The sequence below is a fragment of the Mizuhopecten yessoensis genome, unplaced genomic scaffold (assembly GCF_002113885.1).
Source record: "Mizuhopecten yessoensis strain PY_sf001 unplaced genomic scaffold, ASM211388v2 scaffold8365, whole genome shotgun sequence".
Taxonomy (NCBI): Eukaryota; Metazoa; Mollusca; class Bivalvia; order Pectinida; family Pectinidae; genus Mizuhopecten; species Mizuhopecten yessoensis.
In genome coordinates, this window is record NW_018407511.1 from 576,018 (window position 1) to 588,618 (window position 12,601).

At 44.1% G+C, this 12,601-nt stretch overlaps 2 protein-coding genes across 2 annotated transcripts; both read left to right on the forward strand.

The window, feature by feature from the left end:
• Positions 1 to 1,454: 1,454 nt before the first annotated feature.
• On the forward strand, positions 1,455 to 3,608 carry LOC110455743 (tctex1 domain-containing protein 1-like). Its single transcript, XM_021506078.1, has one exon. It carries the CDS (start codon positions 1,905 to 1,907, stop codon positions 2,604 to 2,606), a length of 702 nt encoding a protein of 233 aa, XP_021361753.1. The 5' UTR covers positions 1,455 to 1,904; the 3' UTR covers positions 2,607 to 3,608.
• Positions 3,609 to 7,234: 3,626 nt separating this feature from the next.
• LOC110455728 (mucin-6-like) lies at positions 7,235 to 11,973 on the forward strand. Its single transcript, XM_021506055.1, has 3 exons — positions 7,235 to 7,280; positions 8,094 to 10,928; positions 11,045 to 11,973. The coding sequence occupies exons 1-3, from the start codon at positions 7,235 to 7,237 to the stop codon at positions 11,971 to 11,973; spliced, it is 3,810 nt and encodes a 1,269-aa protein (XP_021361730.1).
• Positions 11,974 to 12,601: the final 628 nt, after the last annotated feature.

Genomic DNA, 12,601 nt, shown 5'->3' on the forward strand with positions numbered 1-12,601 from the left:
CTCAGTTACCTTGGTATACTCTCAGCTAACCTAGGTCTATTCTCAGCTAACCGTGGTATATTATCAGCTAACCGTGGTCTATTCTCAGTTACCTTGGTATACTCTCAGCTAACCTAGGTCTATTCTCAGCTAACCGTGATATATTATCAGCTAACCATGGTATAATCTCAGCTTACCTTGGTCTATTCTCAGCTAACCGTGGTCTATTATCAGTTACCGTGGTATATTCTCAGCTAACCTTGGTATATTCTCAGCTAACCATGGTATAATCTCATCTAACCTTTGTCTATTCGCAGCTTACCGTTGTATATTATCAGCTAACCTTGGTCTATTCTCAGCTTAATGTGGTCTATTCTCAGCTAACCGTGGTCTATTCTCAGACAACCTTGGTCTATTCTCAGCTAACTGTGGTCTATTCTCAGCTAACCTTGGTATATTCTCAGCTAACCGTGGTATATTCTCAGCTAAACATGGTATAATCTCAGCTTACCTTGGTCTATTCTCAGCTAACCGTGGTACATTCTCAGCTAACCATGGTATAATCTCAGCTAACCTTGGTCTATTCTCAGCTAACTGCAGTTTATTCCCAGCTAACTATGACTTATTCCCAATTGTTCCCTGTAATCACTTTCAAAAAAATTGGTATTACTATATATACTAGTCTTTCTAGCGACCAGAAACTTCATTAACCCTTATTTTTCAAACTTCTCTAAAGATTTCAATCTATTTTAAGTAATCTATGATGTGTTTAGCGAATTTCTATACAACAGACATAGCAAAGAGCTTTAGTTTGTTTACTGAAGGTCCTTGATCCGGAAATGGTTGACATATTCTGAATGGTTCTTTATATAATTACGTACGGAGTCTAGTGTTACTAGGAGTACAAATCCAGAAGTCTTGTATCGCTTTATGTAGCTTTACCACTTCCTTCGGGAAAGAACACTTTTACATCAAACCTGTTAACGAAGTCAACCCTTGAGTAGTCCATTGATTCATTATATAATGTCATAGATATTTTAAGAACAATTTATAATAATACTACCAACTTATTTTTGTTATCTGATTATGTTCTTAAGCTAACAAATCAATGCCAGTAATTTAAAGCGACATCAGAGGCTAGGTTAGATATGATAATCTGTATATGATGTCCTTGAATAGGATCTACCTTTAATACATCTCTCTTATAGAGCAGAAAATTAAACTCGTTAGGACTGTCGACCGCTACACACATAATATGATCGGGGTGAATATGGTCCCGCGGAAAACCTAATCTTCACTGTATAATTGGCTCTTGCGATTGCCCCGAGTGACAATTTATCCCATTATAGTCCATTTTCACTGGTGATCTAAATAATGTTGTAAACCATGGTCACTCACTCTAACGAGGAAAATTGATCTTAAAGGGGGCGGGGCAAATTGCTATATATTTCTGTCGCTAGTAACGCAACGGAACAATGGACACACGGTCACTGGAAACGTTAGTGACTATCCCGTCATTTCGCTGAATTACATTGGATACAACAAGGGGCTTTTATACTTTAAGCGCCTAGCTCTGTTGAATGATGTCGTGTCCAATTTCACTTGTGATACTCACAGCGTAAAACATAAGGATTGAAAGTCAATTTCACCCGATATATTATATTTGAAGCGTAAATGGTAATATTGACATTACGTGTTAACTGGGGAGAAGGTATTTGATCCGGACGTAGTGATCCATCGAGCGGACCGCCTGGCTAGAGACATAGAGACAAAAATCACACACCGCGTGATATCTCTGTGAACCTCAGTCGTTGTCGGTTTATTATAGGTGTTCGATCATTTACACGCTGTCTGTGTAAATACATATCCGTCATCCGGCACTTACAACCCTTTTATTATTGTATTGATATTCCGCGCACGTCACGATGGAAGGACAACTCAGTGCCGACAATCTGAAGGCACACGACGCACATCTAAAGGGGTCGGTCGGTATACAACCTGAAAGAGGTGCGGATAGCTCTACCAAGTCATCACTGACTCACAAAATGGGACTACCATCTAACAAACTAAGCCTCAAGGATAGGCTTACCTTAGGGGGTCACTCTTTGACGGAAGACAAAAAGAGTGATGCTGGAAGTGGTTCGAGGCTATCGACCAGTATGAACAAAACGAGGTTCAGCCGCCTTCGAACTAAACTAAAGATACAAGGTCTTCTTGGCGGGACTTTATCAAAGGCAGGATCTGAGTCTGGTCATAAACCGATCAAGTCGTTGGAGAATACCTACAAAGTAGAACCTGAGGATGGAAAGCAATTTTCTATATCTAAAGCCGAGCAGATTATGACGAACGTGTTCGATGCGTATTTAAAAGGTAGACAGTATGACGCCAAAAGGTTTCGACTTCTGTCGAAATCTTTAGCAGACATGATCAAAGAGAGAATGAAACTAAGTGGCATTGCGCGGTACAAGATCGTAGCTACTGTGCTTATTGTGGAGGACTGTGGTCAATCCGTCCGACTGGGCAGCCGCAGTCTCTGGGACACAGAACATGATAACCACGCGACTGTTGTATTCAAAGGAGATGGATTTGAAGCCGTCGGATCCATTTTCGCCACATTTTTCGCCTGACTTAAACTATCGGTGAATTGTTAATGGTGCTTGCTATACGATATTACAATCGTTTGATACCATACCGTTCGGACATACGTCAAGTGTATGTTTCATGTATAAATATATATATATTGTTATCATTATAAGTGGATGATTACATTGTGACTTTTTTTTCGTATTCGCAAGAGGTATATTTTCATTCTCTCTTGTGGGGTGACCGTAAAGGAGCTGATTATTTATATTTGTTGATGCATTAATTCAAGATGGATATTTTTGCACTCCCAGATTTTGTAAAATATGTGTGAAAGGGGCACAAATTACGAGTGGAGTTTTACCATCTGTGTATCCTTAGATATTTTTATTACATTCGAGGCAATGGCCGTGAAGAATGGACATCGTGCTTGCTTTTGTATGTCAACATTAACTGGATTCACTCTTTGAAGTCCTGTGATAAGCAGGAAGCAAATGGAAGAATATGTATGTCGCAGAAATAATCAGAGGTAATTGTGTCGCCGGAACGACCAACGGTACAATATGCAGTAACCAATGGTTCAGTGTGTTGCGAAAGCAAATAGTGTTTTGGGATATATTTTCTCAACAAGCACGTCATTTCAGAAGTGGTTGTGAATTGGTTATGTGTATTCGATTGGTGTTTGTATATCGTCAGTGTCCAATTGTCCGAAGTCGACAATTTGATTTAAAGGGATTATTATACTGACCGTTGCCGGCCAATCATGACCATTACTCCCTCCGGCCATGATCAGTTTATATTGCATATTGACATGACCTCATATTTACAAAACCTCAAAACATATTTGCAAAGGGACTTAAATCTACAACATAAACACTGTTGAAGATTAATCCCTAAGGTACATCATAAAGTTTGTGTTCAAACTATTCAGAGCTCGCGTGCTAAATCGTAAATGCATATATATGAAATACCATTGACTATCTTCTAAATGAGGTTTATATATATACATAAATACATTTCCGTCCATGAGTTATTAAAACGAAATTTCACTTTGATACATTATTTGTGATGATTTGTCCTTGTCGATAAAACAGTTTTATTTTAAAGGTATTTACCTGTTTAGATAAAACGTCACATAGGCAATATCTGTATGTACATTATGCACCCATCATTTACGACTTCATGTTATATATTTGAAAGCGATATTTGATATTCTCACCAATAGCTGTGATAGTTGGATCATATTCGATGGCTATTTTGTTTACACTTTGGTTGGCATGACAACCCGAGGCGTTGTTGATAGACTTCAGTATCGACATGGAACGGCATGATAATTGATCTATTTGACCAACTAATGGATTCCACTCGGCAGAAAGAAAACCGGCCTTATCGCCCACACACACTCTAGGTATATAATGAAATCTACCTTATAGTATTCACACACCCTAGGTGTAAATCAGATTGATAGTAAACTTACTTATCGGCCCCATGGAACGCCAAATTAACATATATATATATATAAATAAGTTCAACTTTCTTCGAATAATTAAAGACTACAATCAAATAAATACAAGTTAAATTCCAGTGAGAAGTCTCCAGTTCACTCAGTATACGTATAAATATGTGTACCTATCTTTAATTATTTAAATTATCTTCAAATGAATTGGACCTATCTTTAATTTGGTGAATACAAAATAAAAATTATAATGTTCCCCCTGTTGAAGATATCTTCAATTGGTTGAAAATATCTTTAATTCAATTGAAGATGATTTCAATTCAATTGAATACATATATTCATTTTTGTAATTGAAGATATGTTTATTTCATCTCATTTGAAGATACCTCAATTGAATTAAGGATAGTATCTGTTGATACGAGTTACTGATATCTTCAGCTCAATTGATGATATCTCAATTGAATTGTACCTATCTTCAAATGAAAATAACAAAGTCTCCCCTGTCGAATATATCTTCATTCGAATTCAATTTAATGGCATTTCAATTCAATTTAATACATATACAATTGCAAATAGGTTCAATTCATCTTATTCGAAGATACCTAAATTGAATTTAGGATAGTATTTCTTTATGTGAGTTACTTCGGTTCAATTGAAGATATATACAGTTGAATTGTACCTATCTTCAATTATTTGAAGATATGTGTAATTATTTGAAGATAGGTATAATTATTTGAAGATAGGTGTTATTATTTGAAGATGGGTGTTATTATTTAAAGTTACGGGTAATCGTTTGAAGATATGTTAATTGAGTGTTCAATAGTTCTGATACATCCTAGATATATAACAATATATAAGAAATTCAATCTTATCCTCCTCATTCGCCTGTGTATATGTAGTACACACATCCCAGCCTTTTTATTCCTAAGCCTGGAGACTAAAAGTGTGTTTTTTTAAAGATTTCAATCTTTTTTCTTACCTTTTTTTCTTAAGACTTCTCCTGTTTTTGCAAGTCATGGAGCACACACACAGTCTTCTAATTCCTTAGACAGTGTGACCGAGAAAAATAACAGGAGAATACAGAAGTGTCAACAAAACCATAATTTGAACTCAAAATTGATAAAACTAGAGCAAAATATGGACAAAGGAGAGATAAACATGAAGACCCCCGAAACAGTATAAGGAAAATAAGACCAGTAGGTCCGGAAGGGTAAGCGTCGTCAGCTTCGTCGACGATACCCGCCATGTTAATCTAGATCAAATTCAAGTAACGTCACGTCCTCACACCGAGATATCAAGTAGTGCCAAAAAACCGCAATGCTCACCAGTGATTAGTGAGCATTGAAAAAAAAAACCATCGACCTTCATATCGAACAAAGAAATAGCATCTTTCCCTGTGAGATCGTGATGACGACCAACACAAGTTTGTTACTAATCGGTAACCTTATGATATGATTATTTCACTAATGAGCCAATAAGTATGCGAGTGAATAAATGTGATTAACTGATAACCCGGATGTGACAAGCAATACACAACGATGCCTTATCGGTTTACGTACTGCTTACTTCTCACTTCAAATCTAGACCAGACCGGCATTTATTTCTCATACAAATGGAGGAATAAGTAACGCGGAATTTCATTCCCTAGAGTTTATTACTGGGTTAAGGTAGAACGGAAGAGGAACCCGTGAATATGGGTCTTTAGGAACATTCACGAAGCTGTATCTACATCAATAGTCCCACATAAATGTTCCTGCAAGTGAAATATTTACTTGTAATTCCAGTTCTATTTATTCGTAAATCATTCAATGGACAAGTTCGGGTAAGTGTGTTTACACTTACTGGTGCCATGCGCAATGAATAATCTCGATTGCCCTGTCTTTGTATTGACTTTTGTCATCTATGTACTTTCTATAACTCCACCTACTATATATAGACAGGCATCCACGTGTGACAATAAACACGACAGCATACGACAGCCCTGTTAAAACCCAATTTTTAATTAATTTGTCAGCATAGACCAGCATTGCTTTAAGAAAAAAAATGGCATTAACACATTTAGATATATCTTGTAAGTTTACACCAATGTAAACGACTTTGTCAAGGTGAGATTCTTAGAAAATAAATTAATAAAAAAGGTTATTTCACGCTTCGCTGCATTTATATTGCTCGTAGATATTCAAGCATTAGGTGTATACTTAAATTCAGTAATTATTAAAAGGGCCAGGTTATTTTTTTTAATTTGCTTGAAGCAGATCTACATCATTAAGGTTTAATCGAAATACCATCAGAAGTTTGCAATTTTGTCGAAATGAGATGTTTAAATCGGAATCTAGTTCCAATTTAGACAGCAACAGATGATTTACATTTAGAAATATTCCAAAGATGATTAACTATTGCAGACAATTTTAACACGAAATATCATTAAATCAGAATGTTTAAAACTTAATTAAAATTCCATTGTAAGGTAGATCTGACTAGATTTTTTTAGTAATACATGCTTATGCTCATTTATTTGCAGGGGTAGTCAAGGAATAGAACGGACCATATGTAAGGTTATGTATCATATTTAACGTTGCAAACATATTTTACAGGCATCTATTAAAGGTAATGTAATATTTAAAGATAGAAGAGATATGCTAATGCCAACTCTAATTATATGTGAGTAACGGGGTTTCCAAAGTAGTCCATATGTTAAGTTACATCCAACAGATATGTACAATATAGGTTATTAGTAAGGAACAATATTTTTTCTATGTCAAAAATAGGTCGACTTTGGCCCCACTTTTGAGTGATATGTAAAGTGTCATGGTTAGATCTTAAGAACCAATTAACCTATCACGATGAGAATAACACCGTATTTTTGTAGGTGACAGTTTGCTAATGGCCAACAAGGAAAAGCACAGTAACAAAAGGCTTAAAGACCAAACTAAAATTTATTTACACAGTTTAAAAAAATAAAATATAAAGTAGTCTTTTGGTCTGTTTAAAACTCCCACACTTCAAACACTGGCAATAAAGATGCCATTTAGCGTTGACACTGAAATTAGAGGACCCCTGTCCCTCGGGAAGGGTTTGAACCAAGAAATTATATTGTTTGTTAGCCGATTAATGCTTCGAACACTATTTTTGTGAAATCTGTTATTTCGTTTTTGAGAAGTTGATTGAGTTGAGTAAATATTAAACGGTCAACAAAAGACGTACGACGCACGACGCACAATGACGGATAAAAAAGGGTCAACGAGCCTCACTCAGGAAAGACTCGGTATGTCCTCTAAAGTATCCCAGCAGTAGCAAATGAAGAATTACAAAAGATGTTACGCGAATCTGCTCCACAGAACTCAAATTACGCTCCTAAATTTAACATCCGAAATTTAACAAAAAGTTTTTACAAAACAATTATTTCAACTCAAAATCGAAAAAAGGTAGGGCAATATATGGCCAAAGGAAAGACTTACTGATAAACTCTTGAAAACTTACGAGGATAATCAGACAAAGTACTCCGGAAGGATAAACGCATCTTCCTTCATCCACGACATCTGCCATGTAAATATAGATAAAACCAATTAAATGTGACGTCCTCAAAATGAGAACCAGAATATTCGCAATGAGATCATGCTAGCGACTAAAAAACTTACCCACAGTCTTCCTTAAACTGCCTCTTTCGGACACTTCCGTTGTAAGTTTGCCCATCACCCGACCACCACTATCAAGAAATAATTATATTCGATGAAAGACTTTGAAAACAATCAACTGCGACACGTAATCACCGTAGGTTGGGGGAAGTAGAGATGTTACTATAAAGAAAGGGATACCAGTCGTGATAAGTCTCATATCAAAACAGTCAGCCAGATATTGACGGTAGTGGCCCCGTGAATGGTTACACAACAATCTATTTTTTCCAATAGCTAATTAATGTTACTAAAAAACAAGAGTAAATACCGGAAATAGCAAGTAAGGGCACACCTATTCAATCTCGTAATTATTATACAATTCCCAGTTGCTGTTGCTTTCAATAATAGGATTTAACAATTTTTGTATATCACCACCGTTCTCGGGGCCACTACCGGTGCACCAGTACGTCTCGCCATTCTCGGGGTCACTACCGGTCCACCAGTACGTCCCATCATTCTCGGGGCCACTACCGGTGCACCAGTACGCCTCACCATTCTCGGGGTCACTACCGGTCCACCAGTACGTCTCATCATTCTCGGGGCCACTACCGGTGCACCAGTACGTCTCACCATTCTCGGGGCCACTACCAATCCACCAGTACGTCTCACCATTCTCGGGGCCACTTCCGGTGCACCAGTTCGTCTCACCATTCTCGGGGCCACTTCCGGTGCACCAGTACGTCTCACCAATCTCGGGGCAACTACCGGTGCACCAGTACGTCTCACCATTCACGGGGCCACTACCGGTCCACCAGGACGTCTCACCATTCACGGGGCCACTACCAATCCACCAGTACGTCTCACCATTCTCGGGGCCACTTCCGGTGCACCAGTACGTCTCACCAATCTCGGGGCAACTACCGGTGCACCAGTACGTCTCACCATTCACGGGGCCACTACCAATCCACCAGTACGTCTCACCATTCTCGGGGCCACTACCGGTGAACCAGTACGCCTCACCCTTCTCGGGGCCACTACCGGTGCACCAGTTCGTCTCACCATTCTCGGGGCCACTACCGGTCCACCAGTTCGTCTCACCATTCTTGGGGCCACTACCGGTGCACCAGTACGTCTCACTATTCTCGGGGCCACTACCGGTCCACTAGTACGTCTTACCATTCTCGGGGCCACTACCGGTGCACCAGTTCGTCTCGCCATTCTCGGGGCCACTACCGGTCCCCTAGTACGTCTCGCCATTCTCGGGGCCACTACCAGTCCACCAGTACGTCTCACCATTCACGGGGCCACTACCAATCCACCAGTACGTCTCACCATTCTCGGGGCCACTACCGGTCCACCAGTACGCCTCACCATTCTCTGGGCCACTTCCGGTGCACCAGTACGTCTCACCAATCTCGGGGCAACTACCGGTGCACCAGTACGTCTCACCATTCTCGGGGTCACTACCGGTGCACCAGTACTTCTCATCATTCTCGGGGCCACTACCGGTGATCCAGTACGTCTCACCATTCTCGGGGCCACTACCAATCCACCAGTACGTCTCACCATTCTCGGGGCCACTACCGGTTCACCAGTACGTCTCACCAATCTCGGGGCCACTACCGGTGCACCAGTACGTCTCACCAATCTCGGGGCCACTACCGGTGCACCAGTACGTCTCGCCATTCTCGGGGCCACTACCGGTGCACAAGTACGTCTCACCGTTCACGGGGCCACTACAGGGGAACCAGTTCGGCTCGCCATTCTCGGGGCCACTACCGGTGAACCAGTACGCCTCACCCTTCTCGGGGCCACTACCGGTGCACCAGTTCGGCTCACCATTCTCGGGGCCACTACCGGTTCACCAGTTCGTCTCGCCATTCTCGGGGCCACTACCGGTCCATCAGTACGTCTCACCATTCTCGGGGCCACTTCCGGTGCACCAGTACGTCTCACCATTCACGGGGCCACTACCGGTCCATCAGTACGTCTCACCATTCTCGGGGCCACTACCGGTCCACCAGTTCGTCTCGCCGTTCACGGGGCCACTACCGGTGAACCAGTACGTCTCACCATTCTCGGGGCCACCACCGGTTCACCAGTTCGTCTCGCCATTCTCGGGGCCACTACAGGTGAACCAGTACGTCTCACCATTCTCGGGGCCACTACCGGTCCAACAGTACGTCTCACCATCCTCGGGGTCATTACCGGCGCACCAGTACGTCTCACCATTCACGCGGCCACTACCGGTCCACCAGTACGTCTCACCATTCTCGGGGCCCCTACCGGTGCACCAGTACGCCTCACCATTCTCGGGGCCACTTCCGGTGCACCAGTACGTCTCACCATGCACGGGGCCACTACCGGTCCATCAGTACGTCTCACCATTCTCGGGGCCACTACCGGCGCACCAGTACGTCTCACCATTCACGGGGCCACTACCAATCCGCCAGTACGTCTCACCATTCTCGGGGCTACTACCGGTGCACCAGTACGTCTCACCATTCTCGGGGCCACTACCGGTTCACCAGTTCGTCTCGCCATTCTCGGGGCCACTACCGGTGAACCAGTACGCCTCACCATTCTCGGGGCCACTACCGGTGCACCAGTTCGTCTCACCATTCTCGGGGCCACTACCGGTGCACCAGTACGTCTCCCCATTCTCGGGGCCACTACCGGTTCACCAGTTCGTCTCGCCATTCTCGGGGCCACTACAGGTGAACCAGTACGTCTCACCATTCTCGGGGCCACTACCGGTCCATCAGTACGTCTCACCATTCTCGGGGCCACTACCGGTCCACCAGTACGTCTCACCATTCTCGGGGCCCCTACCGGTGCACCAGTACGTCTCACCATTCTCGGGGCCACTTCCGGTCCACTAGTACGTCTTACCATTCTCGGGGCCACTACCGGTGCACCAGTACTCACCATTCTCGGGGCCACTACCGGTCCACCAGTACGTCTCACCATTCAAGGGGCCACTACCAATCCACCAGTACGTCTCACCATTCTCGGGGCCACTACAGGTCCACCAGTTCGTCTCGCCATTCACGGGGCCACTACCAATCCACCAGAACGTCTCACCATTCTCGGGGCCACTACCGGTGCACCAGTTCGTCTCACCATTCTCGGGGCCACTACCGGTGCACCAGTACTTCTCACCATTCTCGGGGCCACTACCGGTCCACCAGTACGTCTCGCCATTCACGGGGCCACTACCAATCCACCAGTACGTCTCACCATTCTCGGGGCCACTACCGGTCCACCAGTACGTCTCGCCATTCTCGGGGCCACTACCGGTCCACTAGTACGTCTTGCAGTTCTCGGGGCCACTACCGGTCCACTAGTACGTCTCGCCATTCACGGGACCACTACCGTACGTCTCACCATTCTCGGGCCACTACCGGTCCACTAGGTCTCACCATTCTCGGGGCCACTCCCGGTCCACTTGTACGTCTCCCCATTCTCGGGCCCACTACCGGTGCACCAGTACTTCTCACCATTCTCGGGGCCACTGCCGGTGCACCAGTACGCCTCACCATTCTCGGAGCCACTACCGGTGCACCAGTACGTCTCACCATTCACGTGGCCACTACCGGTCCACTAGTCCGTCTCACCATTCTCGGGGCCTCTACCGGTCCACTAGTACTTCTCGCCATTCTCGGGGCCACGACCGGTCCACTAGTACGTCTCGCAGTTCTCGGGGCCACTACCGGGCCACTAGTACGTCTCGCCATTCCCGGGGCCACTACCGCTCCACTAGTACGTCTCACCATTTTCGGGGCCACTACCGGTGCACCAGTACGCCTCACCATTCTCGGTGCCACTACCGGTCCACTAGTACGACTCGCCATTCACGGGGTCGCTACCGGTCCACTAGTACGTCCCGCCATTCACGGGGTCGCTACCGGTCCACCAGTACGTCTCCCCATTCTCGGGGCCACTCCCGGTCCACCAGTACGTCTCGCCGTTCACGGGGTCACTACCGGTGAACCAGTACGCCTCACCATTCTCGGAGCCACTACCGGTGCACCAGTACTCACCATTCTCGGGGCCACTATCGGTCCACTAGTACGTCTCGCCATTCGCGGGGTCGCTACCGGTCCACTAGTACGTCTCCCCATTCACGGGGCCACTACCGCTCAACTAGAACGTCTCACCATTCTCGGGGCCACTCCCGGTCCACTAGTACGTCTCACCATTCACGGGGTCGCTACCGGTCCACCAGTACGTCCCGCCATTCTCGGGGCCACTACGGGTCCACTAGTACGTCTCGCCATTCCCGGGGCCACTCCCGGTGCACCAGTACGTCTCACCATTCTCGGGCCACTACCGGTCCACTAGGTCTCACCATTCTCGGGGCCACTACCGGTCCACTAGTACGTCTCGCCATTCACGGGGTCGCTACCGGTCCACTAGTACGTCTCACCATTCTCGGGGCCACTACCGGTGCACCAGTACGTCTCGCCATTCTCGGGGCCACTACCGGTGCACCAGTACGTCTCGCCATTCTCGGGGCCACTACCGGTCCACTAGTACGTCTCACCATTCTCGGAGCCACTACCGGTCCACCAGTACGTCTCACCATTCTCCAAATGGCTATGTTTTACTATGTTGAATTTATTTGAACAGTGTGACTTTCCGTGTAATGTTTTCATACCCTGTCTTTGCTGGCCCTTTGTCCTTTGACATACACTGTCACCGAATCGATTATACAAATAAACCTTACATACACTCTATCAAAAAATATCTGTGTGTTACATGTCTACGTGGACCTTGTACACATCTGGCTTCACATACATATTAAATAAACAAAGAAATTTCATCAAATATTATGTGAATACATATTAATATTTTCTTCCGTATTGAACACCAGACGGTTATAATTTGACAATATGAAATCTTAATATAGATATATATTTTGTTTTACATATTTAACAATTTAGTTTTTCCTTCTGTATGTTAGCCTCAA

What these genes read in the sequence shown, in the direction of transcription:
- LOC110455743 (XM_021506078.1), top strand. Translation starts at nt 1,905, where the DNA reads ATGGAAGGACAACTCAGTGCCGACAATCTGAAGGCACACGACGCACAT.
- LOC110455728 (XM_021506055.1), top strand. Translation starts at nt 7,235, where the DNA reads ATGACGGATAAAAAAGGGTCAACGAGCCTCACTCAGGAAAGACTCG. An exon ending in CCTCACTCAGGAAAGACTCG is followed by an intron (nt 7,281 to 8,093) that starts GTATGTCCTCTA and finishes CCGGTGCACCAG; the next exon opens with TACGTCTCGCCATTCTCGGG. An exon ending in CATTCTCGGGGCCACTACCG is followed by an intron (nt 10,929 to 11,044) that starts GTCCACTAGTAC and finishes CCGGTCCACTAG; the next exon opens with GTCTCACCATTCTCGGGGCC.